Here is a 26,967-nt window from a genome sequence, read left to right as displayed (position 1 = left end):
ACTCTGCTATTGAATTCATTCACTCCATTCGCTCTTCCAATTTTGGCTGTCTTTCTGCTGTCTCAGGCACAACGTCCACCTCCCTAAACTGAATCCTGGTGCAACCCCAACATCGGATTCCTCCACTCCTCCCCAATGCCTTCTGGCAAAAGTCCTGAGTACACAGAGACTTTCTCTAGCAGTAATTAATTCTCTCTCCTTGTTTACTTCTGTCATATTCCTTGCCACCCACATTATTGTCCCTCCTTTATTAATTCCCATGCATGTAACCCCATTGCTCATTTATGACCATCAACTCCCACCTAAAACCTCTCTTCTGTCCTGAGGCATCCTTTTCTTCACAGGACCTGCCACTGCAACCTCATCACTTCCTGCCTCCTGTCTCTCCTTGTCCCAACATTTCCCCCTCCCACGCCTCCTCCTTAGTCTCTCACTCTCCTCTAGCTCTTTCCCCTCACAGTAGAAGTATGGCCCAGTCTGTCATCTTCAAAAAGCTCTCCTTGGACTTCCACTTACCTCGTCATCTAGCTTCCCATTGCCCTTCACCGCTACATTCATAGGCTGTGCCATTGATAACCATTGTCTCCCAGTTCTCTCCTGCATCTCCATCTTGGATCACCTTTCATTTCGCTTCTTCCCCCTTCACTCCACATCACTTGCTCACCAAGGGACCAAATGTTCCGGAGCCAGTCTCAGGACCTCTACTCCAGTCTACTCAGGACCTACTGTAATTAGGCTGCAAGCTCTTTGGGGAAGGGGCTATTTCTCCTGCAAACATGCTGAGTGTAATTTTGGACATTGTAATAATGAATAAAATAAAAATAATGAAACTAACTTTTTCTTCTTGTGATAAGGATTCTTGCAAAGTTCAAAATCAGCAGAACAGAACTCAGCACAAAGAGAGCTCCCCGGGCAGTCAACTGGAAGGAGCATTGGCATCACCAATCCTATGTGCACACATGTCCACCTTCATGAATGAACCCAGTCCTCTGGGTTTATTGCCGGCCTGTGAGCTGTGATCTTACCAATCTGATTTTAGAGGCTGAGTAAACTATGTCTTCCAGAAGGTGAACTTCGCAATGAGAATACAGCTAAAAACCAGAGATCCTTGCTGAATGTCACCATTGGCCAGGGGAAAGGAGGCATTCATCACTGATGAGATCCCTGAACAGAGATAAATTCCAGATGACTCATTGCAGTGGTCTGTGAGTCAGGGGTTGTCATTGATTATGCGCTTGTACAGAACCTAGCATAATGGGGCCCACCGTGGTTGTGGGGTTGAGGGACTACTGCCATAGAAATGTGAAATAATCATAACAATAGCATTTGTGGTGTCACAGTGGGAGGGATCAGGCACAGGGGTGGGGGGGAATAAATATTTTAACATTTGCAAGGGTTGTTACACTTTTCTTTGCTCATTGTTCCCACATTAGATGTATTCATCACTAAAAGGGTGCAAATTGGCATGCTCTCAGGTTGGCTAGGATAATGTTCCTTTAACAAGAGTCAACCAATCAAAGTTTTGGGGTGGTCTTTTCAAAGTTCTGAGGTCATCACTACTTAAGCTTCCCTTTTGTGGTTCATGTCACCTGAGCAACTTGATATATTCATTTCCTTGTAATTTACAGATAGAGATCAATGTATTCTAAATTTAAACACTGCGGATAAGGTATTTGGGTAAGCCTTTCTTGTAGTGTAATGGCTGTAAACAAGGCAAAAATTCAGCCAAACCACTGAGACTATCACTCTCCTGTGTAGTGGCTATTAAACGATACCCACTTCCATCTCAGACAAACTTTAAATAAATAACCAGCTTAATTATTGCATACAAACCTCCTAATGGCAAAGGGCCAGCTCAGGGTTTCTGCTGCAGAGAGTTCAAACAGAAAATAATTCAAGGAAGTCATCTGGCCTGCATGCTGGTGGTCAGACTAGATCAGTGACGCTCAGACCTCAGTGGTTCAGGAGCCAAATTAGTGACCAACATTACCCAAAAAAGCAACAATAGTGGGAATTCATTGTTTCATATATATATATATAATTCTTACAGCAAAATGACTGACCAAGTATTATTTTTATCAACTACAATTGATTAATAACATAGTAAAATCATCCTGATTGGTTAATAACTTTGGTTAATAATTATAATCACACAGGTTTTTAATATCATGTGCTACAAAGAGCCACAGGAGTCACATTATAGAGCCCCTTGCGGCTCGCGAGCCTCGCTGAGTATCACTGGACTAGATGATCACAGTGGTCTTTCCTGACCTTACAATGTAGGAAAGCACCTCTCTCAGCTTTCCTCCACGTAACTGTGGGACTGATTTGCCTCTCTCTTATACTGGTGTAAATCAGGAATAATGCTATTGCTAAACTGGTATAAGGTGAGAAACAGGATCTTAGATGCCATCCCCCCTTTCAGGTGGACTTAAGCCCAAATGCACAAGACGGGAATGGAAACATGCACAGCCTGGCGTAGCATGTCCACTGCATGCTCCTCCTACTTGTGAGCTCACAGAAATTCCTCTGCAGGGCTACCACAATGTTGGGGAGCTGCAGCTGGATGATTAGGAGGGGAGCAGCCACCTCACATGCTTCCTTGGGACACAGAGCAAACCTCTGTGACAGAGCTGGTCAAAAACTTTCAGTCAGAACAGGCCTTCATTTGGAAAGTATTTGGTGGGTTTTGTTTTTTTAAACTAACAAACAAAAAGAAAACCTGTAAAAATCTGTCTTTTCTGTTACAGTTTTTCCACAGCCAGCTCAATTCTGGCAACAAGCTATTGAGCTTTGTGTTTCTGGTGCAACCATTACTGTCCCCATACAACCACCACCACCGTAGTGATTCCTCACAGTGGGGTAGCCAAGGAGCCATCTGGAGGGGAAGCCTTTGGCAGAGAACGTCAACAATTCTGCAGGTTTGGTTGAAATTCTCAGGGTTTCACAAAGTAGCCGTGACCTTTCGCAGATCTAGAAGGCTACCATCCCCGCGTTGAACAGGGGATGATGCAACAGCCACGCTGCATTTAGAAATGCACTATATTTTTGAAGTCTCTCTCTCTAGCTCACTCTCTATCCCTCCCATGGGTTTTTCCATGGGAGGGGACAATCATGAAGAGTGATGAAGCTCTTGGTCATGCATGAAAAGAAGAAATGAAAATGACTTATTGGAGGTGCAGCTAGTCCTGACCCAAAACTTTGGTTTCTGAGGATACAAAGCCCTGAGCTGTAAGAAAAGCTGAAACTAAAGTAAAGTGAGGAAGACAGAGAAATTTGATCTTATCTCATTCTATCTACACTATCATTAGAAACTGGAAATGCTCATCCTCCACTTGTGGAGGAAAGAATTGATTCAGTCATCTCATTGAGAAAAAACAATCAGTGTGTTAGAGAAGCCTGAAATACGTGGCATATTTGGTTTCTGTGGCAATTCCAAGCATGGATGGTTTGGAAGGCCCTGCTGAGCATTTTTATGGGTTAGAAAATGAGAATTATAACCAGCAGGCCCCAAGAAATTATTACTAATAATTATTGGTATTCTGGTAGTGCCTAGAGGCCCCTATCAAAATCTGTGCCCTACTGCGCTAAGCCTGTACAATTACATAGTAAAAAACAACCTCTACCCTGGAAAGCTTACAATCTAAATAGACAACACAGAAATTGGATGGGAGACGAACACACAGAGAGGTGACATGGCTTGCCCAGTTTCACACAGCAGGTCAGTGGCTAAGTTAAGACTAGAATGCAGGTCTCCTGAGTCACTCACCACTGCCTTAACTGCTGGAACACTCTGCCTCTTCTTGCAGATCCTGCATGGAGAATAGTGCTAGGCCATCTGATGGGAGATGGAGGGCATAAATACCAGAAGGAACTGAGATCTAGAGTAAAGGTTGGCTTCTGCTTAGATGACTTGAGATGCCAGGGGACATTTTCAAAAACAGGAGCAGAGGACGGAGCAATACACAAAACTGCCCAGTCCCCATTAATATGGGTAGGAGTTGAGCATGGAGACTAAAGATAGCATATAACCCAAGTTCCAACCTGGGTTCCTAAACAAGTGGCCTGCATTCAGAAGCACAGAGCACCCACAATTCTAGTAGAAGTTAATGGAAGATGTTGAAGTTTGGCATCTCTGACATTCAGGCCTTTCCTTTAGCTGTTTCATTTTAGGCACCCAGATTTGAAAAGTTGGCCACAATTAATAAAGTGCAAAGGAGCAATGTTTTGTGAGCAGTGATGTTTTGCATCATTGCTTATGGTAAAGACAGCCATGAAATACATGTGTGAACAATGTAAGTATTGCATATGAAAGTCTCCATAGAAAGGGTTAAACAGAGGGAGTTTTACCCAAAGGACTCCCCTAAGGATTTGCTGCAGCAATCACACCTGGACTGTCAGGGGATTGCAGAACAGAGACACCAATGGTCAGAAAGGAAGTTGTTTCCCAGCTACAGGATGGGACACAGATGTAAAATCTGGGGTTTCTGCAAATGAAATTGTCTTGGTATTTTTGTCATCTCTGCTCAAGGGACAGGATTTGTGCAGATTTTGTGAATAAAGATAGAAGAAGAAATGATACCGTGAGTCTGTGAAACTAACTTTAGCTAACCTACTGCAAAGCTCCAAATTCTGCTATCACTTGGCAAACAGACAACATCATAAAAGAGCCGGCAGGAGTTTTCTCTTGACATGACTAGGCACATAGGCTAGTCATGTTGTGCAATCAATGATAGAGAATAAAAATGTATTTGCAAAAAGATGCTCTGTGTTTCATCACAATTCTGTCCAGCTACATAATCTAAGCATAGGTTTCAGAGTAACAGCCGTGTTAGTCTGTATTCGTAAAAAGAAAAAAGAAAAGGAGTACTTGTGGCACCTTAGAGACTAACCAGTTTATTTGAGCATGAGCTTTCGTGAGCTACAGCTCACTTCAATCCGATGAAGTGAGCTGTAGCTCACAAAAGCTCATGCTCAAATAAACTGGTTAGTCTCTAAGGTGCCACAAGTACTCCTTTTCTTTTTTCTTTTTATAATCTAAGCATATAAACCACCAGAGTAAGTGACAAGGACTCAGACCCTCAGCTGTGCCTGAAGTGTGCACAGCACATGGGGATTTGCGCAAAGTTGGCTTTTTTACTCCTCCAATCCCAAGCCATCTGTGTGTTGGGCTGATCCCCTACCCTATCTCAGAGCAACCTGAAGGCTGCTCTCATTTACACCAGCTTCCAATTGGCTTACAGGGCCTACATAGTAGCCAGTAACAGTAGGGTTCATAAGATCCAGGGACATAAGGAAAACTTGGCCAAGTCTCTTTTCACCTGGCCAATGGCACTATGGTACTACTTCTATGGCACTAGAAGATTCCTCCAGCACTGGGGTGATCCTCCCACGATTGCCTACAGGGGTGCTGGAACAAAGTGGCTTGAAGTGGTTTCCATCATAGACAAGGTTTACAGTTTGGTTCAATGGCTCTCAGCAGCCCCACTATGCAAATTGTTCCAACACTCCTGGAACCTACACCAGCTTTACGATCACAAACTGCCAGAAGTGAAGTGAAAAGCAGTGGCACCACAAACAGGATCAGAGCCAAGATTTCTTACCTATTTCTGGACTCATATATGATCTGTCTACTTGATTATCAAAAACAGGTGCCAATTCACCATGTAATCATTTAAATCCTACACCAGAGTGTTTTTCAGATTTTCAGATGTTTAGCGCATGGGGCACATCAAGGAATTGCTATTTTAAGATACTATGTTACTTCCTTCTTGAATGTCACTTCAGAAAACCTAAGCCTCCAGTTTTCTGTATTTGCACACTTGGGGCCAATTTCTACCCTTTCTTACACGCATGTGTAAATGATATATTCATCCCTTTGTAATTTAAAGGTATTTTAACCTTCAGTCTGAACCCCTTTAAAATCTAAATCTCTTTTAGCTTGTTACTATGCTGCCTGATAATTCCCCAACAGCCAGCATATAAAAAAGGGTATTTAAACTAATTTTTTCTTGGATCCAATCTATCTAAATGCCACTGACCACAACAGCATCTAAAATTAAACAAACAATCTCTTTTAGAAGTTAGTCCTTAATAAATATGAAATGGAAATCTGCTATAAATTTAATAAGAAGGAGATAAGATATTTAATTCTTCTGAAAATACCATAGTGATCACAAATCCCACGCCAAGCCCAGCTAAAATTGACACAAATGGCACACAATTGTTTCTGAGAAAGGACAAATCAATTTAAAAGAAAAAAAAAGGTTATTCTTATTAAAAAGGAACCACATTATTTATGGTATCTCTAGGGTCTAGAAGGAGACAATGATCTACAGCAGCATGACTGAATGCTTTACTTTTTCCTCAAAGCTCTCTGATCAGAATGGTGTTTCCCCACCTCCACTTTGCTGACAAATGCTGATGTAAACAGCATACGTACAAAGCATGGGGGTTTTCACGTGAATCCTGTGTTTTTTCCACAAAGCCTCTTACGCTGTACTTCGCTTAAATATATCTTCTCATTTCTGGTTAACCTACATCCCCGCAAGTGTTAATGAGCTTTTAACAGTAGACTGAACCACTTAAAGTGAGACAAAGCCAATTTTTCAAGAAAGCAAATAGTTTCTGGGATTTGGACATGAAGCTCTTACAAAAGATCAAAGACAGTTGTAGCAATGTTTATATATTAGAATGAGATTACAATATTGACAAATTACAATGGACTCCATTTAAAACACGGATCAATCTTTGTCATCAGTCTTGCTAGAAGTAAAACATTTGAGATATAATACCACTGAAATCCTACCAGGAAGGAAGTAGACTTCAGAAGCTATAAACAGAATTTAACAGAAGTAGGAAGTAATTCAAATGCTTTCACATTAGTGACGGGGTAAAAACATTTAAATCAGAGAAAATGTTTTGGGTGTTTTTTCCCCACTTTATTTATCCATTGGTTATTTGGAACAATAGCATGTTGTCACATAAGTCAAACACAGTCTTTAAAAATCAATTTACAATGTAATTCACGGTACCATTCTAGATATTCATTGCTCTTTTTCAAAAATAGATGTTTCTGGCTTTTTGTTTGTGTTAAATAAATTTTCACCTGGAGGCTTTCCTACACTACAAATAGGGTACTCATAATTAGTTCAGAATTTACAGACAGTCCTACTGGATATCACATGCAACTTCTTATTGGATGCTTTTCTTTCTTTTCTTTTTTTTTAAATCCCTTCTTCTTCAACAGCTGCTAACTTTACTGTACTGTGCTCCTGAGGGGAGTATAGTTAAAAGCTCCTTCCAAAGCCAAGCTTAATGTACCTCTGACTTTGGATGGCAGAAGATGCAACACAAAGAGATGGATAGTTTCCCCTTCCTAAAAGACTTTGTAGATCTCTTGCACAGTTTGCAGACTCTCCTCTTGCTTTGGGTTACTGAGTACAATGGCATATGCTGTTGCTACTCCACTAGGACAGTTCCTATTGTTTAATTTGATCACCTCCCTTTGGTCTTATCAAAACTCCTCTCCTCTCTCTCAAACACACACTCCAGTACCTCAATCTTTAGGCCCCAATTCAGGAAAGCACTAGAATTTGGCACGCACGTACATGCTTTGCTGAGTAGGAATGGACTTAAGCACATGCTCAAACGAAGAGCTTACGTGCTTAGCTGAATCGGGGCAGTACCATAACAGCAATGCTAGGTTGTCTACAGTGAACCTGTGAAATTCTGGCCATCATTACCAAGGTGTTGGTAAAATCAGTGTAAGTTTGGAAAGTTCTTCTCTCCAGGGCTATAATGGGTAAAACCTGGAACACATTTTGAGAAGCTGCCTCATTCTATACTTGCAATTCGCTGCTTTCCTGGAAGGTACCACATTCAAACAACAAGTAGTTCAACACAATCAGCTTTTAGACTTACATAACACTAACCTATCCTAAAATATCTACCAGCAAAAAATAAATGTAATTTGTAAATGAATCTACAAACGTTCAGTGTTTCTGTAGCCTTTATTCTAAAACATAGAAGCTTATGAAGCTGTGATCTTTATATTCTTGATGGAACAATCTGAAACTCCCCTCACATTCCAGAAGGATTAAAACTGATCACTTAACAGTAAGTGCCATTCTTTGCTCCCATAAGGCATCATCTGGTTCTCACTAAAGGTCAATGGGACTTTCACTATTGATTTCCATGGGAGCGGGGTCAAAGGCCAACATAACTAACTTACAACCTCTTGTATTTTCCCGAAGGAATTTAGTAATATCATCCTGAAAATAGCATATTCCAAGTCAAACTTGATGAATTGGACAAATAGTTCAATATCTTTCCAATGTGCAGTGATACTGAAAACAGATACCACTATGCCTTGACTTTAAGAATCAGGATTTCACATAAGCCATAGAAGACATCAAAGTCCAAATTCTGAAGCTGATGGGAGCTCCAGGCATCCAATAGCAGAATCTGGCCCTCAGTGATTTTTATTCCCTGCAACGTCTACAATTCAGCAAAGGAAAAAATACATCTTTTTCAATGCTTTGCAAAGTGAACTAACACTGAATGTTTTCATATTTCAGACTTCCTTTCTTATGGTCTGTTCCTGCAATCTTTACATAAACAAACCTCCCACTGACTTAACTGAGCCTCTTGCCGGAGATGGCAATGCAGGATTTGGCCCTTAAGAACTAACCCCACCTCAGAAAACAACACATCTGATCTACAAAGCTGAACTGGTGGGGTCCAGGACTAGATTCTGAGATGTGTGCGGAGACACTCAACAAGTGAAGCAATGACTATTAGGAAAAGTTAAAACCACATCCAATGCTGTATATCAGTTCATTTCTTCAGTCCTGCACATAAAAGTCCCATTGATTTCAACTGAAGTTCTGCATGCTTCACTGGACTAAAATATACATAGAAGTGTGCAAATTAAAAAGGGTTGGAGGCTGACTAATAAAGAGATTTGAATGTCTGTGAGATAGTGTATTCCCCTAAGAACACGTAAGTCAGGAAAGATATTTCAAGTAAAGAAGAACATTGAAACATAATGAACTGATAAACTGGCCTTATGGGAGGGGAGAAAAGGGGGGATATTATATCCCAAAATAGTATGCATCTTTAAGATGTATAAAGTTCCCTAGAATGTGAGTCTGCTGTCAGACCATATACAATTTTGTTCTAGCTAGAAATTCAAACAAAGTATATTTCTAACCGTGGAGAGGATCTTTCTGGCATGAGAAATATAAATTCACAGATTTTTAAGGCCAGAACAGACCATTATGACCATCTAGTCTGACCTCCTGCATAACATAGACTGTAGAATTTCACACACACATCCCAATATTGACAGATCTCTCTCTCTCTGTCATACAAAGGAGTTCCAAGTTCATTTGCATATGCAAGCAAATAATCAATACCCCAGCATTAAGAGTTGTAAATTTCCTGAAATTATACTTTTTTTTTTTTTTTTTTTTTTACTTTTTAAAACAAAAAGTTAGGATAGATATTCCCAGCTCTACTAATACTATGGGCCAAAGTCTGCTCTTCTTTGGACACCTGGCTCCCACTGGACTTCCGTACACAAGGAAGGGAGCTGTAGGTGCACAGCCAAAAGCAGAACTTGACCTTGTGTAAGTCAATGACTCTTTTTGTGAATATTTACCATATCTATACAAATGTACCTTGGAAATCTATTTCATGTTACATATATGTGCCAGTGAGAATGACCACCAAAATATAATCATATATGAAAGAATAATTATCAAAGATTACAGTCATTTTCTCAAAAACCTGTTTTATTCTATGGTCTAGAATTCAAATCAATGATCCCACCTGCCACACAGACAGCAAAAACTCCCAGATCTAGAGATTGTTAGAGAGAAGCATCAGTTGCTTGCTGACTCTCCAACATTAAATGGCCACCCTTCACAATGTACTACCCCAAATACGCCATCTAGACAACTCTTCTAAGTGCTTTTATGGGTATCAATCTACTAACAGCAGTGATAATAACAAAATTCACTGTGAAGAGAAATGTCAGGCATAAAAATATCTCTCTCATTAGGATTGGATTTTTTAAAAAAAAATACACACTGAAACTTTCATAGAAGAATATAGGCATAAAAAGTTTACCACGCTTAACAATCTAAATTCTTAACCACTTACATATGTAGCTATTCACAACAAAACATTTATGGATGCCTAGGCCACTTGTGTGCCATCTTTCCCACAGTAGCTACAGCTTCATGCTGGGAATACTGCCAATATATTTCCCCGCCCTGAGATTTGTAATCACAAATAAATAGCTCTGCAAATATCATAACATTGTAAACTCTGAATTTAAGTCTTCAGCAAGAAGTCATCCTCAAACCATGGAGAATGTTTAAACAATGTAAACATATCAAACATTTTGTCAGTTTTCACAGTTATCCCCAGCAACCGCGGAATCTATGTGAGATGTACCATCCAAATCTTGAAGCCCCATAGTTTCTATTGTACGATATTGTTGTTCTGGTTCATTTTCCAATCTCTGAGACTTTGTTTTCCTGAATAAATCCAGCTGTGATTTGGATCCCCAAGATGTGATCCAGCTCTGTTCTTCCAATATGCATCATCTTTACAAAGCCTTAAACACACTCCTTCTGAGGAGATTATTCTTGAATGGAGGAATGGCGAATAGATCTGTGGTAATCCTCTGGACTAGTGACATGTTCTGGTAAATCATAGCCTCTCAGAAAATGTCCACTGTTTTGTTGAGCAAAGTAATACAGCTGCCTTGCAAACATTGGCTCAACCTTAACAACAGATAAAAATGTTATTGAAGCATGATAGCATGTTCCATATTGTTCGTATTAGCTATTTACTCAACAATAAAAAGATGTTTAAAACAAGCCAAAATAAAACAGTTCCACATACCAAAATGGAAAGAAAATGCACTCTGTTCTCATTGAGCTCTGCCTTTACTTCAACTCCAGATTCTTAGAGCTAGCTGCAGTTTTTGCTGACAAATACCCATTGCATAAAGCATGCGTTTGCAAATGTCCCCTGTCAGCTAGTCCATATGTACATGCGACGCCTGATTTGTGTGTGCCCATATTTCTATGGCTAAATTAGGCACGGCCAAATGCAGGCCCGGTTTCACATGCTTAACTTTAAAAATCAGTCCCTTATTCTGAGTCCAAGTCTAACGTTTCTAAATTTAAATGTTATTGTATGTGCATTCATCCCTAACTGTATCTGTTCAGCACTGCACTGGTCTAATAGGGCCAAGCTTTTGTGAAGTGTTTGAGCAGCTCTACTCATTTTGCTTGTCTCACTAGCCCCAAGGGGCCCCAGCTTTGCACAGTGCCTTAGTTAAATACTTAACTTTGACTCCTAGGATATAAAAACTTGAGACTTATAAATGGGGAACAAATATGTTCTGAGAAAAGATCCGAGATCCTCTAAACATTTAGACGCAGCCCTGCATGGACATCACTTTATGGAGGAAAGGTGTGTGGGTGGCAGGGGGAAGAACATGTCCTCCCTAGCTTTCAGCCGACATCAGCAGTGGAGGAAGGGACAGGAGTTTGAGGCTGATGCTTACTGTAGCAATTCAGCAATCTCTCGCCACTTCCCCTCATCAGCTGTTGGACTGGTCAGCTGGACAGGAAGGAAGCAACTGCAGGTGTAACCGCCTGCTGCGAGGGGCTGTTCTGGGCCTCTGCTGGGCAGGCATGCAACTGAGTGCTCTATGAAGCCTGCTCAGTTCCCGCCCTCCCCATCCCCCATCAGTTCCAAGTGCAGAACAGGGGGACCCAAGGCAGGGGCTGAGCCAATTCCAGAGAAGAGATTAAGCTGCCAGCCAGCATAACCAGGGTCAGGTATGAGGCAGAGCGCTGGAGAAGAGACCAAACTCACTGAGAGTTATGGGGGCAGGAAGGTTGGGGGGGGCAGTGGGCACAGGCTCAGAGGAGAGTCTTTGTGGGCGGAGGGAGAGAATATGTTTGAGAAGAGGAGGGCTGTGGGGAAAGGGTACTTTGAAGGGAGGCCAGAAATTTGGAAAGCAGATGGGAGGAGAGAGGGAGTGGCTGGGAAGTGGGAGGTGTTATGGATGGTGGAGATGTAGGAGAGAATTTGTACTGTTGGGGGCCTAAGCAGGGAATGAGGAGGCTTGAGGTCCAATGATATCTCTGATCTTTGCTCGAATAATTACGCCATTGTATTCCTGGCTCGATACTCCCCAGCAATCTAAAGATGCAGGACTGATGTCTGGGTTGGGGGGGCATGTGTTAGAGTTAGAGGATCTCTGAAAGGAAGAAAAAGCTAACCTGACCATGGGAACATTCATTCCAACAGAGGATGTCTGGGGAGGACAGCAAACTGAACTTGGAAGCTGTAATCCTCTACCCAGGGGAACCACAGGGCAATGCGTTGCAGGCAGATAGTGGTAAGGAAGTTACATAATTTGTAAAGGGAAGGTAATTATTTTATTACAAAAATCTCTGGCCCATCACCTTAGCATCTGGATGACTTACAAAATGAAACACCAATATTCTCCCACTTCGGAGAGAATGGCAATAAACTAAACCCTGCCTCTAGCGTGGACAGGGAGACCCTGGGTACATCTCCTTTGTGGAGCTCGGGTTTTGGAAAGCAGCTGATCCCAGCCTCCACTATTGCTTACACTGGTGCAGCTGCACTACTGCAGGGAAATGAATGTAAAAGTATGCAGTATAGTCAAGGCCCAGGGTTACAAAGATAGCCGCCAAGAGGTGAAGCAAGAGTAACCCAAGCAGTAAAGCCTGCCTCAGTCTGCTATGGCATTTTGCGGTGCAGACACCTGAGGCTAGGAGGGGCGAAAGGGGAGGGGGTATCTCTGAGAAAGCTTAGATGCTGCAGCATACTTATGTGGCAATTTTAAAAGAATCCACAGTTATGCGCCAGCTTTGGCAGTCATGCAATAATATTCTAGGCAAGGCCCTGCTTACTAGTGTCACATGGCTGACACTCGTCAAACTGTTCCATTTAGCTAATAGTCGTAATCGCGCCTCTCAAGTGCTTTCATCAGTAGATCGCAAAGCGCTTTACAAAGGAGGTCAGTCTTCTTATCTCCATTTTTTACAGATGGGGAAAATAAGGCACAAGGCGGGATATGACTTGCCAGCGGGCTAATGGCAGAGCAGGGAACTGAACCCAGGTCTCCCAGTCCAGTGCCCTAGCCACTAGACTATACTGCCTCCCTCACAGCTTACTGATGAGAGGAAGAGAAGGCTGCCTGTCAGATTCACATACTCTTCATTTTAAACTAAGAAATGAAATAAATCATACTTACGTGGGCTGTAATTAGCTTCCTCTGCCTTTGTGGGTCTGGAAATTCCTCTCCAAAACACAGAGCAACCTGGAATCTAGGCAATGGACGTCCATGGTGGGCAAAAGCTTGCAATTCTGAAGACAGAAAAGATATGTTCAGAAAATCCTCACCATCAATGGCTGAGTTCCAGAGTTAGTAGTGAAGGACCTTGGAGCAGAACAGCAGACAACAGGAGCAATGAAGAGGTTCTATTGGACAACTGGCAAAAGTGATGACAGGGTCTAGCAAAGGGAAAGCGAGTCTGGGAGAAAGGAGAGATACCAGCATCAAGGATCTTGGAGACTTTGCCACAGATCAGGGAGAGAACACAGATAAGTACCAGCAAGGGACAAATAGCTGAAAACTTTGTCTCCCTCCAAGAGCTAAGAGACTCCAATTATTCTATTTGTATTGCATTTTGAGTAATTTCATATAAACAGCAATTGGGATTTCCTCAGATTCATGCTTGTGTTCGGCTCAACAACAGAAACTTCTGAAACATTCTTCAGGACTTTTGAACTTTGCCGGTTTAAGTTTCTCCCATCCACATATACATTTCAGAAGGATCATGCTATGTAAGTCACATTGCACGACTTCTTTCAAAAACAATGGTGCTGAGATGTTGCAGGAAAGCCTGTCACCCTTAAGAGTAGAACTGAGAGCAATTTAAGTAACAGAAGTGTTTACACTGACTTCAGACTATACTTCTGTGCCCACTACTTGTGATGACTGAACCTCAGAAGATGGATTGTTCATTAGAAAGTAGATGGCAAATCTCAGGACTAGCTCGCAATGCAGCTAGTACACCTTTGTAAGGGCTTGATCTTACTCCCACTTAAGACAATGGCTTCAGTAGGAGCAGGCCCAGACACAACCATGTTAGTGTCTGTATACTGTCCATCCCACCCCCCGCCAGGTCATGAATCCACAGGAATGTAATTAGTTCGGATCACATATTTTCTGGATGGTTTGCTTTTCGCTTCTACTACAGGAGCCAGGGTCCCAGAGATCTCGTGAGCTCTCTCTATAGGTATGTCTACATTGCAATCAGAGGTGTGATTACAGCGCAGGTAGACATATTCGCACTAGCAGAGCTAAAAATAGCAGTCTGAATGAGGCCGCATGGACTCGCAATGCACATAAGTCCCCAGCATGCTTGTATAATCCACACTGGAGCCCACGTTACCACATCAACGTTGTTATTTTTAGGCATTTTAGCACAGGGAAAGCCAGTGTGGGTCTGACTACCCAAGCTGCAATCACATCTCAGATTGCAGTGTGGACAGACCCTTTGAAAAGGGCCAGGCTCAAACACAGTGACATCTGTGGCCTTTCATCGCCCCCCTCATCCTCCTTTCCCCTCTCTGCTGCTGTCACTTGTTGGGTCATGTCTATTTTTATACTGCAAACTCTGCAGAGGAGGCACTTTGGGTGAAATCCTGGCCCCACTGAAGTCAGTGAGAGTCTTGCCATTGTCTTCAATAGGGTCAGGATTCCATCCCTTCTATTGCTCTGTAAAGCACTGAGATTTCTTTAGGCACAACATATCATCATCAAAAATGTTAGTTTATAATACAATACCATGAAAATCTCAAAAGGCTGCAATGTGCAAAGTGCAAATTTGGTTATAGTCATCCTTTGATTCTAATAAACAGTAACAACACCATATAGGTCTTATACAGCACATTTAACCCGCAGAGCTCCAAGCACTTTACCAAGGACATCAGCATCATTAGCCCCATTTCACAGATGGGGATACTGAGGCACAGAGAGGGGAAGTAACCTATACAAAGTCACTCAGCGGGACAGTGGCACAGTCAGGAAAAGAACCCAGGTCTCCTGAATTCCAGTCCAGTGCTCTAGTCACTAGGCAATACTGCCTCTCAAATATATAAATATTTATATTATTTATATTAATAGGCAATGTGTGGGGGAGATGTTTACAAGAGGGCTCCACTTGGGTTAAAATACATTGGCCAGTGGCATCGTAAAATTAACAGTATTTAATTGAATTTAAAAAAAAGAAAACCACATCTTTATTTCAACATCCTTAGGACCTTTTGCTTTACATGAGGTCTTTTTTATGTCATTGACTTATAAAGAGCTAATAATGCTCTGTAATGTGGTTCGTGTCTTTTGGGAAACCTTGCAAAAGGAAATCAATCATAAAATATTTTAAAATTAACACAATATTGGGATGGGGGACAGCACCTTGCAGAGAGAAAGGCTGGGCTTGTGATTAAGGTATTATACTGGGATTCAAGAGATGTGGGCTCAGTTCCCGTGAGACCTTGGACAAGTCACAAAATCTCTCCATGCCGGACTTCCCCCATCCATAAAATGGGCATAACAACACTTCCTTTCTTCCACAATTTGCCTGTCTTCTCTATTCCGATTGAATGCTCTTTGGGGCAGGGACTGTTTCTTACTCTGTGTAAGTGCAGTGCCCAGCACAACAGGGCTCTAGTCTCAGTTGAGGCCTCTACGTTCAACTGAATAATAAATTATAATGATGAATAATAAATTAATAATTAATGACAAATAGAGTACAGTTCTCTTTGAACAAAAAAGTAGGTAATGTTCTCTCTCTATTTCCAACAAGCCCTAAAAATGCTCACAACCTGCTAGGAGCAGAGGGGGAGATTTTCAGTCCTTTGGTATGATCATCCAACGCTGCACTCACTTAGGTGTCATAAGAGGGGGCAAGGAGGAGTCTGGGGTCGGTGCAATTCCCGATTAATAAGTCCCAGTGTTACTACTGGGGAAAGAACCCCATCCCTACCTCTCCTCTGTCACAGAATTTTACTCAGGCCTTGTCTACACTACAGGGGGAGATCGATCTAAGTTACACAACTTCAGCTATGTGAATAATGTAGCTGAAGTCGACGTACTTAGATCTACTTACCGCGGGGTCCACACAAGGCGATGTTGACGGGAGACGCTCTCCCATCGACTCCCCTTGCGTTTCTCATTCAGATGGAGTACAGGAGTCAATGGGAGTGCAATCTGCGGTCAATTTAGCAGGTCTTCACTAGACCCGCTAAAATCGACCACCGACGCATCGTGCTTCAATTCCCCAGTAAGTGTAGACAAGCCCTCAGCCTCAGTGATTCTCAAGGTATTGCAGCATAATAGCCCTGGGAAGGGATGGGATAGAGAAGGGAGTTGGCCCATGAAGAGTTTCAGAAATGATCTTCAATATGAAAGAGAAGCAGAGAATCCCAGCTGTTCCAAATGCATGACAGCATGTACTTGAGGTCCTCTCACTGCTCTGAGCATGTCACTTTGCTCTTTAAACAGCTCCACTGGCTCCCTCTCATCTCCCGGGTCAAATTCAGACTTCAACTGCCAGGTTTTCACATGCCTCCCCAAATCAGGTCTCACTTCCTTCTATTCTAGCTCCAGCTGCCTACTCTCCACTCATGCAAGCCTCCTTAACGCCCCTTCATACCCTTCTCCAATTCCAGTCTTTGAGCCTTCTCCAAATTCTCTCTCTCTCCTGGTTTGCTAAAGTCATCACTCAGATCTCTCCATAAATAACCCAGACGTTAGAATGTGGTCACCCCTGTACTATATGCCAGAATCACAAAGCCCAGTCTTTCAGTGAGTCCCGTACGGACATATCCCCGCACCAATACACAGCCGTATCAATTAAAGGCCACAGCCCAGGCTCTGCATCTTCCTTCTGTGAATTCTTTGGGACATGCATCTCTTAGTAGAAGTCTGGAGTGTTTCCATCCCCTAAGGGTCTGATTTTCTGACTGTCCGCACCCAAATGTACACTTGATTTGGGAGCTCACTAACCAAAATTAATGTGTAGCTATGGTATGTGCATGGCAAAATAGTCACTTAAGAAGTTACCTGGCTAGCTGCACGTTACACCCCAATTTGCACACACTGTTGTGATAACTGCACACAAATTAAGCATGCAATCGTACGCGTGTTTGCACATGCATTTGCAAACACATAACTTAGAAAACTGTGCTTAAGTTAACCTTTGGGAATAGGCTTCTAAACAGATACTGCCACATATCCTGTGAATGGTTTGGAAGAGCCAGATTTAATTTAAAGTGGCATCTGAAAAAGGAAAAAGGACTTCCAGGCACAAGATTGCAGGCATAACGATACATCTTACAATTAGCATACAATAGAAGTTGTAACCCCATAAATTCAGCTCAAATTCCCCTTTTTAACTGTCAATTTTCATATCCTCTTCAGATGTGTATTTAAATGTATATGATGCTTGATAATTCTGCTAGGATGACACATCAAAGTCTGGAAAATGAAATATTATAAAGGCAGTGGCTCATTTGGGGTATTTTTTAAAGCATTGCATTATTTTTCTACAAAACTGTAACTTATACCAATATATAGGTCTGAAAGGCAGTAAGGTGTTCTGCACAGGAGGAGAGACTCTAAAACTGCCACTTTAAAACTTAACAGCTCAACTGTAGCTCTGCCACAAGCCCTAGTAAGGGGCAGCATATAATTGTGCCGCCCTGTTTCTCCCCTTACTCTAGGGGAGGGGAAGTAATCCACATCCACCCCTTTCCCTGGAGCAGGTTGCTCATCTCTCTGTGCTAGCTCAGAAGTGCTGGTCAGCATCTTGGAAATTGGAGCCAAGACTCCATCCACTCCCTTCCCAGAGCAGGAGTATCCCTGTGGGGCTGTTTTCCCCTCCATTCTGCTACCCACAATCCAAATAACCAGTGCAGGGGGTTGAGGGCGTGCCTTCAAACATCTTACTCACTTTTGCAGGTGTGTTGGGCAAGATACAATCTTGCCCTATGCCATTAGTTAATAGGATGATTGTTGAAAATCAGAGTCTATAAATCCACCCCACAAATATTTTCCAGAATATTTGTTTAAATATAGACACACGCACACACCAAAACACAGATTTAAAAAATATCTGTTGGGATTAATACTTGCTCATGTTTAAATACTGTGGGTCAGATTTCAGACTCACACCAGCATAAGTCTGGAGTAAATCAACTGAAGACAATGGAGTTACTCAAGATTTACACCAGTGGATCCAAAATCAGAATGTGGTCCCATCGACTATCCAATCTTACGAAGGACTATTTTGTTGGGCTCCTCCCACTCAGTATAAAGTGACACAGGCCTTACCTTGTCCTCAGTTGAGCATGAGTGGTTCCTATCACTTTCAATGGGAGCCACATAAGTGTATCAAAAGCAGAACTAACCATGGTAATATACAAATAAAACAGTATTCCTAAGCTGTGCTCTTCTAACACCTACATATACGGCCACATCCAGAGAGCAGCTGAGCATCTGCGTCTCCCAACCACTTCGGTGGGAGTAATTTAGTACAAAGAGCGCTTTAATAGTGCCCATCTGGAACCACAATGACAATGATTTGGTGACATTTATATAGACAACATGTAACCTAAATTGAAAATTACCTGCTAAAAATTGCTGAGTATCAAAAAGTTTGCAGGTCTGCTCCCTTTCCAGTTTATTTGGCCTGTCACTGCATAAAGCCAGAGGTCCATCCCAGTAGATCCTGCTTTGACAAAGTCTCTTAGCATAAAGCCCATCAGGTGCCATCCAGAGTATTACTCCTCGTTCCAAGTGGCTCAGTAATTTTTCTATGTTTTTCCTCTGGCCATTATCTTCTGGATACGGGAAGATAACTTGATCCAAGCTGCTGACCTCATAATTTTGGGCATGAGATATTCTACAGCCTTCAGGACTTGAAGTCGTCATCTCTTTCACCAGTATTTCACGGTAATATAGACAGATGTGTAGTCGACAGTCTGTAAGTATATTTTGGAAAAAAATTACTGCTGTTCAATATTGTGAGTATTTTACATTACATCACAGTATTATTAAGGCCAATGGGCCAGATCTTGCAAGGTGCTATGCACCTATCATTTCTAATACTCAGCATCTCTCAGAATTTATCCCTGATTTAGGGAAAAACATAGATTGAATTGAAATAATGAAATATGGAAGCACAGACTCCAACACCAGCTTCTACCAATAGAGGACCCTGGAGTGGGAATTGCATAGCTTGTGATGCAGAGAGCAGAAAATATGCTAGACATTAATGCCTGGCAAGCTGCATATTTTCATTAATGGGGAAAAAAGTGTTTGTACTTCACAGGTTTAATTGGAATTAATGCTCAGTCTCAAGATGTTCTCCTAGATAAATCAGAAAATAGCTATGCTTCTCTCAAGATGTCGTATAGAACCATGTTAAGCAACTAACCACAAGACTTGCAAAAATGCAATCAGTTGCCTAGTAAAAGTGGTCTTTGGCTGAAACACAGACAAAATTATATTTGAAATCTTAGGCATAGTTTTAAAGTGGTCACTCGACACAGGAGAGTGATTGTTAAGGGCTTGATCCTGCACAGCACTGGTGCAGGGCTGTGCAAATAGACCCCTTCAGGACAGCAGCCCTGCTCAGGAAGGGCACTTAGGCATGTGTTTAACTCTGCCTGCCATTTGCCAGCCAAGTCTCTCCCCTTAACATTGCATTATCAATTTCTCCAGATAATTTCCATTGTTAGTTTAAAAAACAAACTAGCTCCTACATTTCCAAATAAGGAATAAAATAAAAAAGCCACCCTTGAGTCTGAACAACTGCAAACTGGCTGAACAGATTTATTTTCAGAGAGTGAAAGTGTCATTACCAATGTACCAAGAGGTTTTATTTTATCAAGAATAAATAAATGATGCAAATCTTGATGCAGTCAACACAGAAGACAGAAAAGTATCCATAGGACAAAATGTTGAACAAACAAATAGAATTTTTCAAGAAAGGATATGGTCCAGGTTAAAAAAAAAAAACCACTAGACCTCTGAATCCAAAAGCAATATGGCTGTGTGGTGTGCTAAAGAAGAATCTGCTTCACCTGTCAGCAGTTGTCCTATCTGATGACTCACTGAGGAGCACCCAAGAATTTGCTTGAAAGAGCAAAGTATTTAAGCATGTGTAACTTTAAGCACATGAATGGTCCCATTGATTTCAACCTGAGTTACAGATTTCAGTGAGGACTACTCGAGTGCTTAAAGTTCCACATGTGCTTAAAAATCTTGCTGAATTGAGGCCTAAGTGTATATGCACAGAAGTCATTTGGAAAGGAAATGTCACTTGCACTCACAAAAGAAGTCCCTATAAACTGTGAGAAAACATTTACTTGGAAAGTTATAAGGAAAGCCTCCTGGATGGTTCACCATGAAAGCCTGGTGTTATAGACTTACCTGATAGTGCAAGAGCTTCACCAGACCTTATGCTTGGCTCTATTGGGATCCCAGGAGTCTGTGACTCAGATGGTGCACAAGCATAAAAGGTTCCAGTCACCTGACAACCTGTTTTCACAAAAAAAAGTCAAATGATATCTAGCTATCTAAAATCCAAGAGCAAAGTTAGAGTTCACAGCTATGCATGTGAGAGTTTCTGAGCTTCAGCTCTATAAAAAAAAACTTCCCCTTGACCAAAATATTTTATCCACTCAAGATGTTATCTAGATTTTTCTTATTTGGATCTTTTAAGTATTGTTCTTTTACCTAACAATATCCGTGCATATTATTCTCCCATAGAAATAATCTGCATTTTAACTAGATAATGGTGTTCTTGAAGGCTGATGAAAAATAATCCATTCATTCTCACAGGTCTTAAGGAGTTTTATCAAAGGCAACTCAAATATTCAGTCATTGTGTCTTTAGTGGTGTTAAAGAAAGAAGACAATTGTAGGGAAAAGAGATTCTCCTGCAGTAGAGTATTAGAGTTTTAATATTACAGCCAACATTAGTCCTTTCCCGAGCTATCCCTTCCTGTGAGTGAGATAATATTGAGGCAAACTGAAATGTGATAACACCTGTCCAAAGTCCCTTGAAGTCAACAGGAATCTTAGCATTGATTTCAAAGGGCTTTATATCATAAACACAATATTTATGATGCAGGTAAGCTACACTACTCTTTCCCATAGACAGATTTGACTCTTTGCAAAGCTAGTTCACTTTTTAACCTGTGCCAAGGGCATACCTGAGTGACTGTTGACAAACAAGACAATCCAGTGAGTAAACCACTATTGCCCAATTCTCTGATACAAGCTTAATGCAGCACTTAGACCCTGAGACAGGAAAACACTTGACAATTTGTTTACATCCATCCCTATACAAGAAAACACTTAAGCATGTGCTTAACTTTAAGCATATGCTGACATCCCATTGGCCCATTAAGCATGGGTTTAAATGCTTTGCTGCATTGGGGATTGACTCATTTTCTTTTAAGCCACAAAGATAGAAGGCCCTGTATTTCTTGTGTCTTCAGAATGCCCGCTGACCCGGGATACAATGCGGGGAAAATGATGCTTTGGAGCAGTGACTTTTAAAGAACGGCTGTAATGATAAGCATAAGACTGGGGGATGAAGGAATGAAATTGAAACCAGGAAAAGCAATATTATTACTAAAGCTTGACATAATGTTCATGGTTACTAACAAAAAACAAAGCAAAAATATCAGTGATTTTTTTAAATCTGTATATGCTAAGATTCTATCAGGTAATCAACAGATAAATTTTCCAGAGAAAAATTATAGTTATGGTCTTCTTTCTAGTATTAGAAAATGCCGTGTTTCTTTTATTCTCTATCTTAGCATTTTCTAGAGCAGTCTTTACCATAGTATCTAAGAGTTTATGACACTGTTCACTTCAAAATTAGTGTTTCTATTCAGCATAGGTTCAATAGATCATAAGGACCAAAACCTACATTCACTACCCCATTGAAGTAACTGTTGCATGGGGTGTAAATCAGGGCAGAATTTTATAAAATTTCAACTAAATAGCTCACTTGTCTAAATGTAGAGTGTTCAGCTGACAATAGACAAATGTAAACAGAAGTTTATTTCATTGCACTTGAACCATTAAAGGACTATATTTTGTAGTTCTAATACCCTGTGCGCTTTAAGTATTCCTTCCTTATCTCATCTTGGACTAAGGATTTCTACTTTTTGCAAGATTATTCTCATATGGATATGTGGGGAGCTGTACTTATGGAGCAAATCCCTGCATACTGAAATGAGCATATATCCCTTGAGAGTCTGAGCCTGCAGCCATACACGGCACAATGGATGGTCATGTGAATAAGGCATTAGACTGCAACACAGGAAATCCGGGCTCAATTTCCAGCTCTTCTACAGACCTCCTGTGTCACCATGGAACAAGTCACTTAATCTCTGTGTACCTCAGTTCCCCACATAAGGTAAAGACTTCCCTACTTTGCATGTTTTTCAGGTGCTCAGATTCGGTGCTGCCAACTCTATCAATACTTAGTACAGTTCACAAACCCTCAGATCCTGGAATGCTATGACTATGTGAGAATATCAGCTTTCATTTAAGAGGGGGAAAGTACGTTTCTAACCTATGTGATGATGAAGAAAAACGTGAAAAATATGAACCATAAAGACTCAAAAATCAGAAGACAAATAAAAAAATTATCTATACATATTCATTTATAAATCATTTGTGGGGGGGGGTGACTCAATTTTTGAACGCTTGGGGTTGGCAATATGAGATACTATGGTGATGACTAAGGCTCCTAAGCACTACAGTAAAACAAATAAAAGAATAAAATAAAATAAGTGTCAATATAGATGACCGGTGCTGATCACCTGCAGCTGTCATTGAAGGATGCTCAGAACTTCTGAAAATCAAGCCATCCATACCAATGCCACTGAAGCCATGAATAATAAATATGAAATCTGTAGTCCTTCTATGGTGGTCACATATTGTCTCTTTAGATTAGCGAGCAATTGACATCCAGGGAGATGTTCTTACCGTTTTCACAAGCAGGACCTTGCCAATGGTGACTGCGAGCTGCAAAAGGAACACTTTGGCATTGGTAGGGGATGTCAGGGTGTGGCTGCTCTGGGGCAAAATCTCTCCAGTTACGTTCATGAGGTACCATGTAGTTTGACACCTGTTCAGTTTAATGAGACATTATTTTATTTGGCTGCAATCAGAATTGATGCCGCCTTTCACATAATCTCCCATATTAGAAAGTTTCCTTAGTTCTGCAGGAGACTTTTTGTTATTTGTTCTCCCATATCTCTTGTAGATCAAAGCATCACACAGACCACCCGGATGATATTTTGCCAAAAGGAGAAGGCTTTCAAATGAGCTGCATGTCACCATTAGTGTAAACTATAAACATGACAAAATTATAATAGGCAACTGGAGCATGTTGCAAAACTTTACTGTAGAATAACTGTTTCATCATATGTTTAATTTCTGGCACCAGAAGTACTAGGGCAATACATCCATTTTTACAAAAAAAAACCTAACAAAACAGAGCTGTAATTCACATTTTAAAAAATCCCAGATGGATCAGCTGCCCTGTGGTTTCACGTGATAAAAACATTGCTTCCAGATTTCTCAGTTTCTTATAAAAAAAAGTCTTTTTCCAAGCAGAACTAAATGGTGGTAGACCAGAATAGAAAGACTTGTAGTATAATATGGTCTTGCAAAAATTAGCTCAATCGACACCCAACAAACAAGCTAAAAAATAACACATGACTGATCTGTACCTGAGCCTGTAGTGAAGTGTAAGGAGAAGTCATTGTGTATGGATGGTTCATCATTATCTGTTGATCTTCTAGGCTGAGTTGTTTTGCTCCTACATACATGATAAGGATTAAAACAAAGTTACTAAATAAACCTGAAATAATCTTAAATAAACCTGAAAATGATCTACTGCAGAGAAACCTGTACAAAAGACCACCCTTAATAAGCAATCTCCTCTCTTAAGAGACCATCCTACACCACCCCCAAACACGGGGCTTGATTGTGCTTCATAGATACTGGCCTACAGAGGGAGTGGTGCAGAGGGACCTTTGGGAGGAATTCTGTCTCCCAGAGCTTCCCAGTGCATGAAGGAAGAGCACCTGCTGCTCACATCCCTTCAAGGGGTGCAGCATATTTCCTTTATGTGCCCATCCAGCTCTGATGGCCAGTGCATAGGAGGGATGACTGCCTGCTGTGTGCCCTTTTTGGGGTGTCTTGAGGGTCTGGGGCTTCTAGGAAAATAGAAGCACAGGGGAGTGCCTGGACTGTGACCCTACTTGACTGCTATGCAGAGGCAAAGAGGGCTAGGGAGGATAATGCACTCCGCTAACCTTGCTCACCCCTGAAGTAGTCCGGCACAATCTGGCTCTTAATGAGTTCAGGTCTGCTCCACCTTTATTTGAAGTCCATTAAGCAAACGTATTTTTGCCTGTCTCTTGAGTGGTTGCTTAAGACAGGCATCACTTTATTTAAAATTGAAATAGAGGCTGTAGAGCCAAGATTAATCCCTCCAGTAATTTACATACTGCATGCCTGTACCTCCAACAAAGGGGTATTTTTTCAAATGCTACGATTCAGACTCCCACCGTTCTTTTTCAGGCAAAACCTCCAATGTAAGTCAAAGGGAAATTTATCCAAATAAGACGTACTTGAGTACTGCACATCTTGTTTATTGTATTGATTGCTACCAAGTCTGACATGAGTGACTGTATGATTATACATGACATGAGTGACTTACAGCACATTGGCCATCTCTTCAGTTTTTGCACACTGGAAAATGAGACTTTAAATGGATATAAAACCTAAGATGGCCTACCTTTTTTAGCTCCTTCTGGAACTATTCGGTACACTTTATATGGATCAGAAATATCCAGCTGGCTTCTCTCAACCAGTTCTTCAAAGTCATTGCTCTTGTTCAAAGCACACCGCAGCCTTGTCTTCCAAGTTGGGGGATCTGGTTTATCAATGCCCTCTCTGAACTTTCCTTTAAAAAGAGCCCAAGCCTGAAAACATTTCAAACGTTCAAAAAGAAAGAGAAAAAAAATCAAGCTATAGGTAGACAATCACAAAAGCTGAAATTGCAATCGAGTGGGGAATTTATTCCCTATGGGTTTATGCTAAAGTATATGCGAGGTGGTTTCTTGATAAGGTAATAAAAACAGTATCAAAGGCAAGATAAAATAGTAAGAGAAAGAAGAAAAGTGACTGGGTGAATGCAGAAATAACTGTTCTCCAACCATACAAAGGTTTATGATTACAGCTGGAGAAGGAAGGAGGGGGGAAGTGTTCCATATGGACGCGGGCAACCCTCTCGTTAAAATAAAACAAAACCAAAACCGAGAGGGCTTGCTGAGGAAAGCAATTAACTGCATTAATTCTGGGAGAAACTGCACAGCCTCGCTCCAGGCAACAACCAGCAACCAATGCGCTTGAAAAAGACAGACCTGCGCCCGCTGAAGTCAAGGGCGAAACTCCCATTGGCTTCAACGGTGCGGGATGGGGCCTCGGTGGGTCCTGGCTGGCTGGAGAGCAGGACCTCCAGCGGCTCGGCTCGGGTTGTTGTTCAGGGCCACGCCAAGGGGAGATCCTGCCCTTCTTGCTAAGGACTCGATCCCTCCTGTCTCCCACCGCCCAGGGGGGTCGGGGCTGCAGGACGGCAAGAGACACGCCCAGAGGGCGGGTGAGTGGCCCTTGGCCGCCCCCTACCTTGAAGAGGGCGGCATCCTCCTCGCGGTTGTAGTCCTGCTTGCCGGCGTGCTTCCAGGGGATGCGGAAGATGCTCTTCTCGTCGTTCTCCCACACCAGGCCCGGGTACTTGCCGCTGTCGATCTGGTCAATCAGCCACTGGCGGAGCTTCCCGTTGCCGCAGCTCACCGAGCTCATCCCGCACTCGCTGCTCTCCAGGTTCATGCCACGCACTCGCTGCACACGCCCGGGCACCAGCTTACGGAGGGCAAGGGGGCCGGGGGGAGAGGAGAGGAGAGGAGAGAGACGCCCGCTATTAAACGCCACCCCGCTAGCTGCAGCCTCAGGCGTGGGCCGGCCCGGGCTGCTTAACTTTGCGACGGGGCTCGAGCCTGGGAGGGGAACGGGAGAAAGTTCCTCTCCCCGATGCACAGCAGCAAGGGGGCCCAGCGAGAGCCTCTTCCCGGCGGGGTGAGTCGGCCAGGCCCTGGCCCTGAGAGCTACTGCGCCCTGGCTGCATGGATGGGCTGCTCCTGGGCACGGGGAGAGACAGCGACTCCACGTGCCTCGATAGACACTGTATTTATCTCTACCTGCTCCTCCCGCGCCTGTGTGTGTGTGTGTGTGTGTGTTTATGAAACAGATACTGAGAGTATAGCTGGGCATGTGTTCGTGTATACACCTGTGTTCGTATGTAAATACTAACCCCCCCCCCCCGGCACTGCTTTGAAAACCTCAACCACAAATAGTTATAAATAGCGCCTATGATCTCTAAGAGTGCGTGTGTGTATACATATATTGTCCTCATAAATACACACACACGGTGTGTGCATACATATGATGCTAATTCACGAGTCCGCCCAAGAAGGTATGTTTCAAAACCATACATGGAGGACGTAACATATTCGACATGCCTGTATCTATGATATTCACAAGCAATACAAGACTATACCAATACCTATACCTAAAAGTTGGTACAGACCGAGCAGGCACTAAGCTTATCCCTCATACAAGTAAGCTGCTGTACTTTAAGGGTGTGTAATAATCCGCATAGACACAAATGCAAGACGCCTGTACACAGACGCATGTACTGAACAGATCTAGAACTGGATATCGACTGGAAAGATCCTAAAT

The 26,967-nt window shown here is 42.1% G+C and overlaps 1 protein-coding gene across 1 annotated transcript; it reads right to left on the bottom strand.

The window, feature by feature from the left end:
* Positions 1–9,863: 9,863 nt before the first annotated feature.
* Positions 9,864–26,499, bottom strand: IRF4 (interferon regulatory factor 4). The gene is given in 10 exon segments (XM_074944942.1): positions 9,864–10,796; positions 13,316–13,428; positions 18,760–19,113; positions 20,567–20,674; positions 23,143–23,284; positions 23,892–23,980; positions 24,965–25,151; positions 25,855–26,072; positions 26,075–26,129; positions 26,131–26,499. Coding segments are annotated over 10 exon segments (1,779 nt in total). The 3' UTR covers positions 9,864–10,652.
* Positions 26,500–26,967: the final 468 nt, after the last annotated feature.

This window comes from Natator depressus, chromosome 2 (genome assembly GCF_965152275.1).
Source record: "Natator depressus isolate rNatDep1 chromosome 2, rNatDep2.hap1, whole genome shotgun sequence".
NCBI classification, from domain to species: Eukaryota; Metazoa; Chordata; order Testudines; family Cheloniidae; genus Natator; species Natator depressus.
This window is presented reverse-complemented; position numbering and strand designations above follow the sequence as displayed.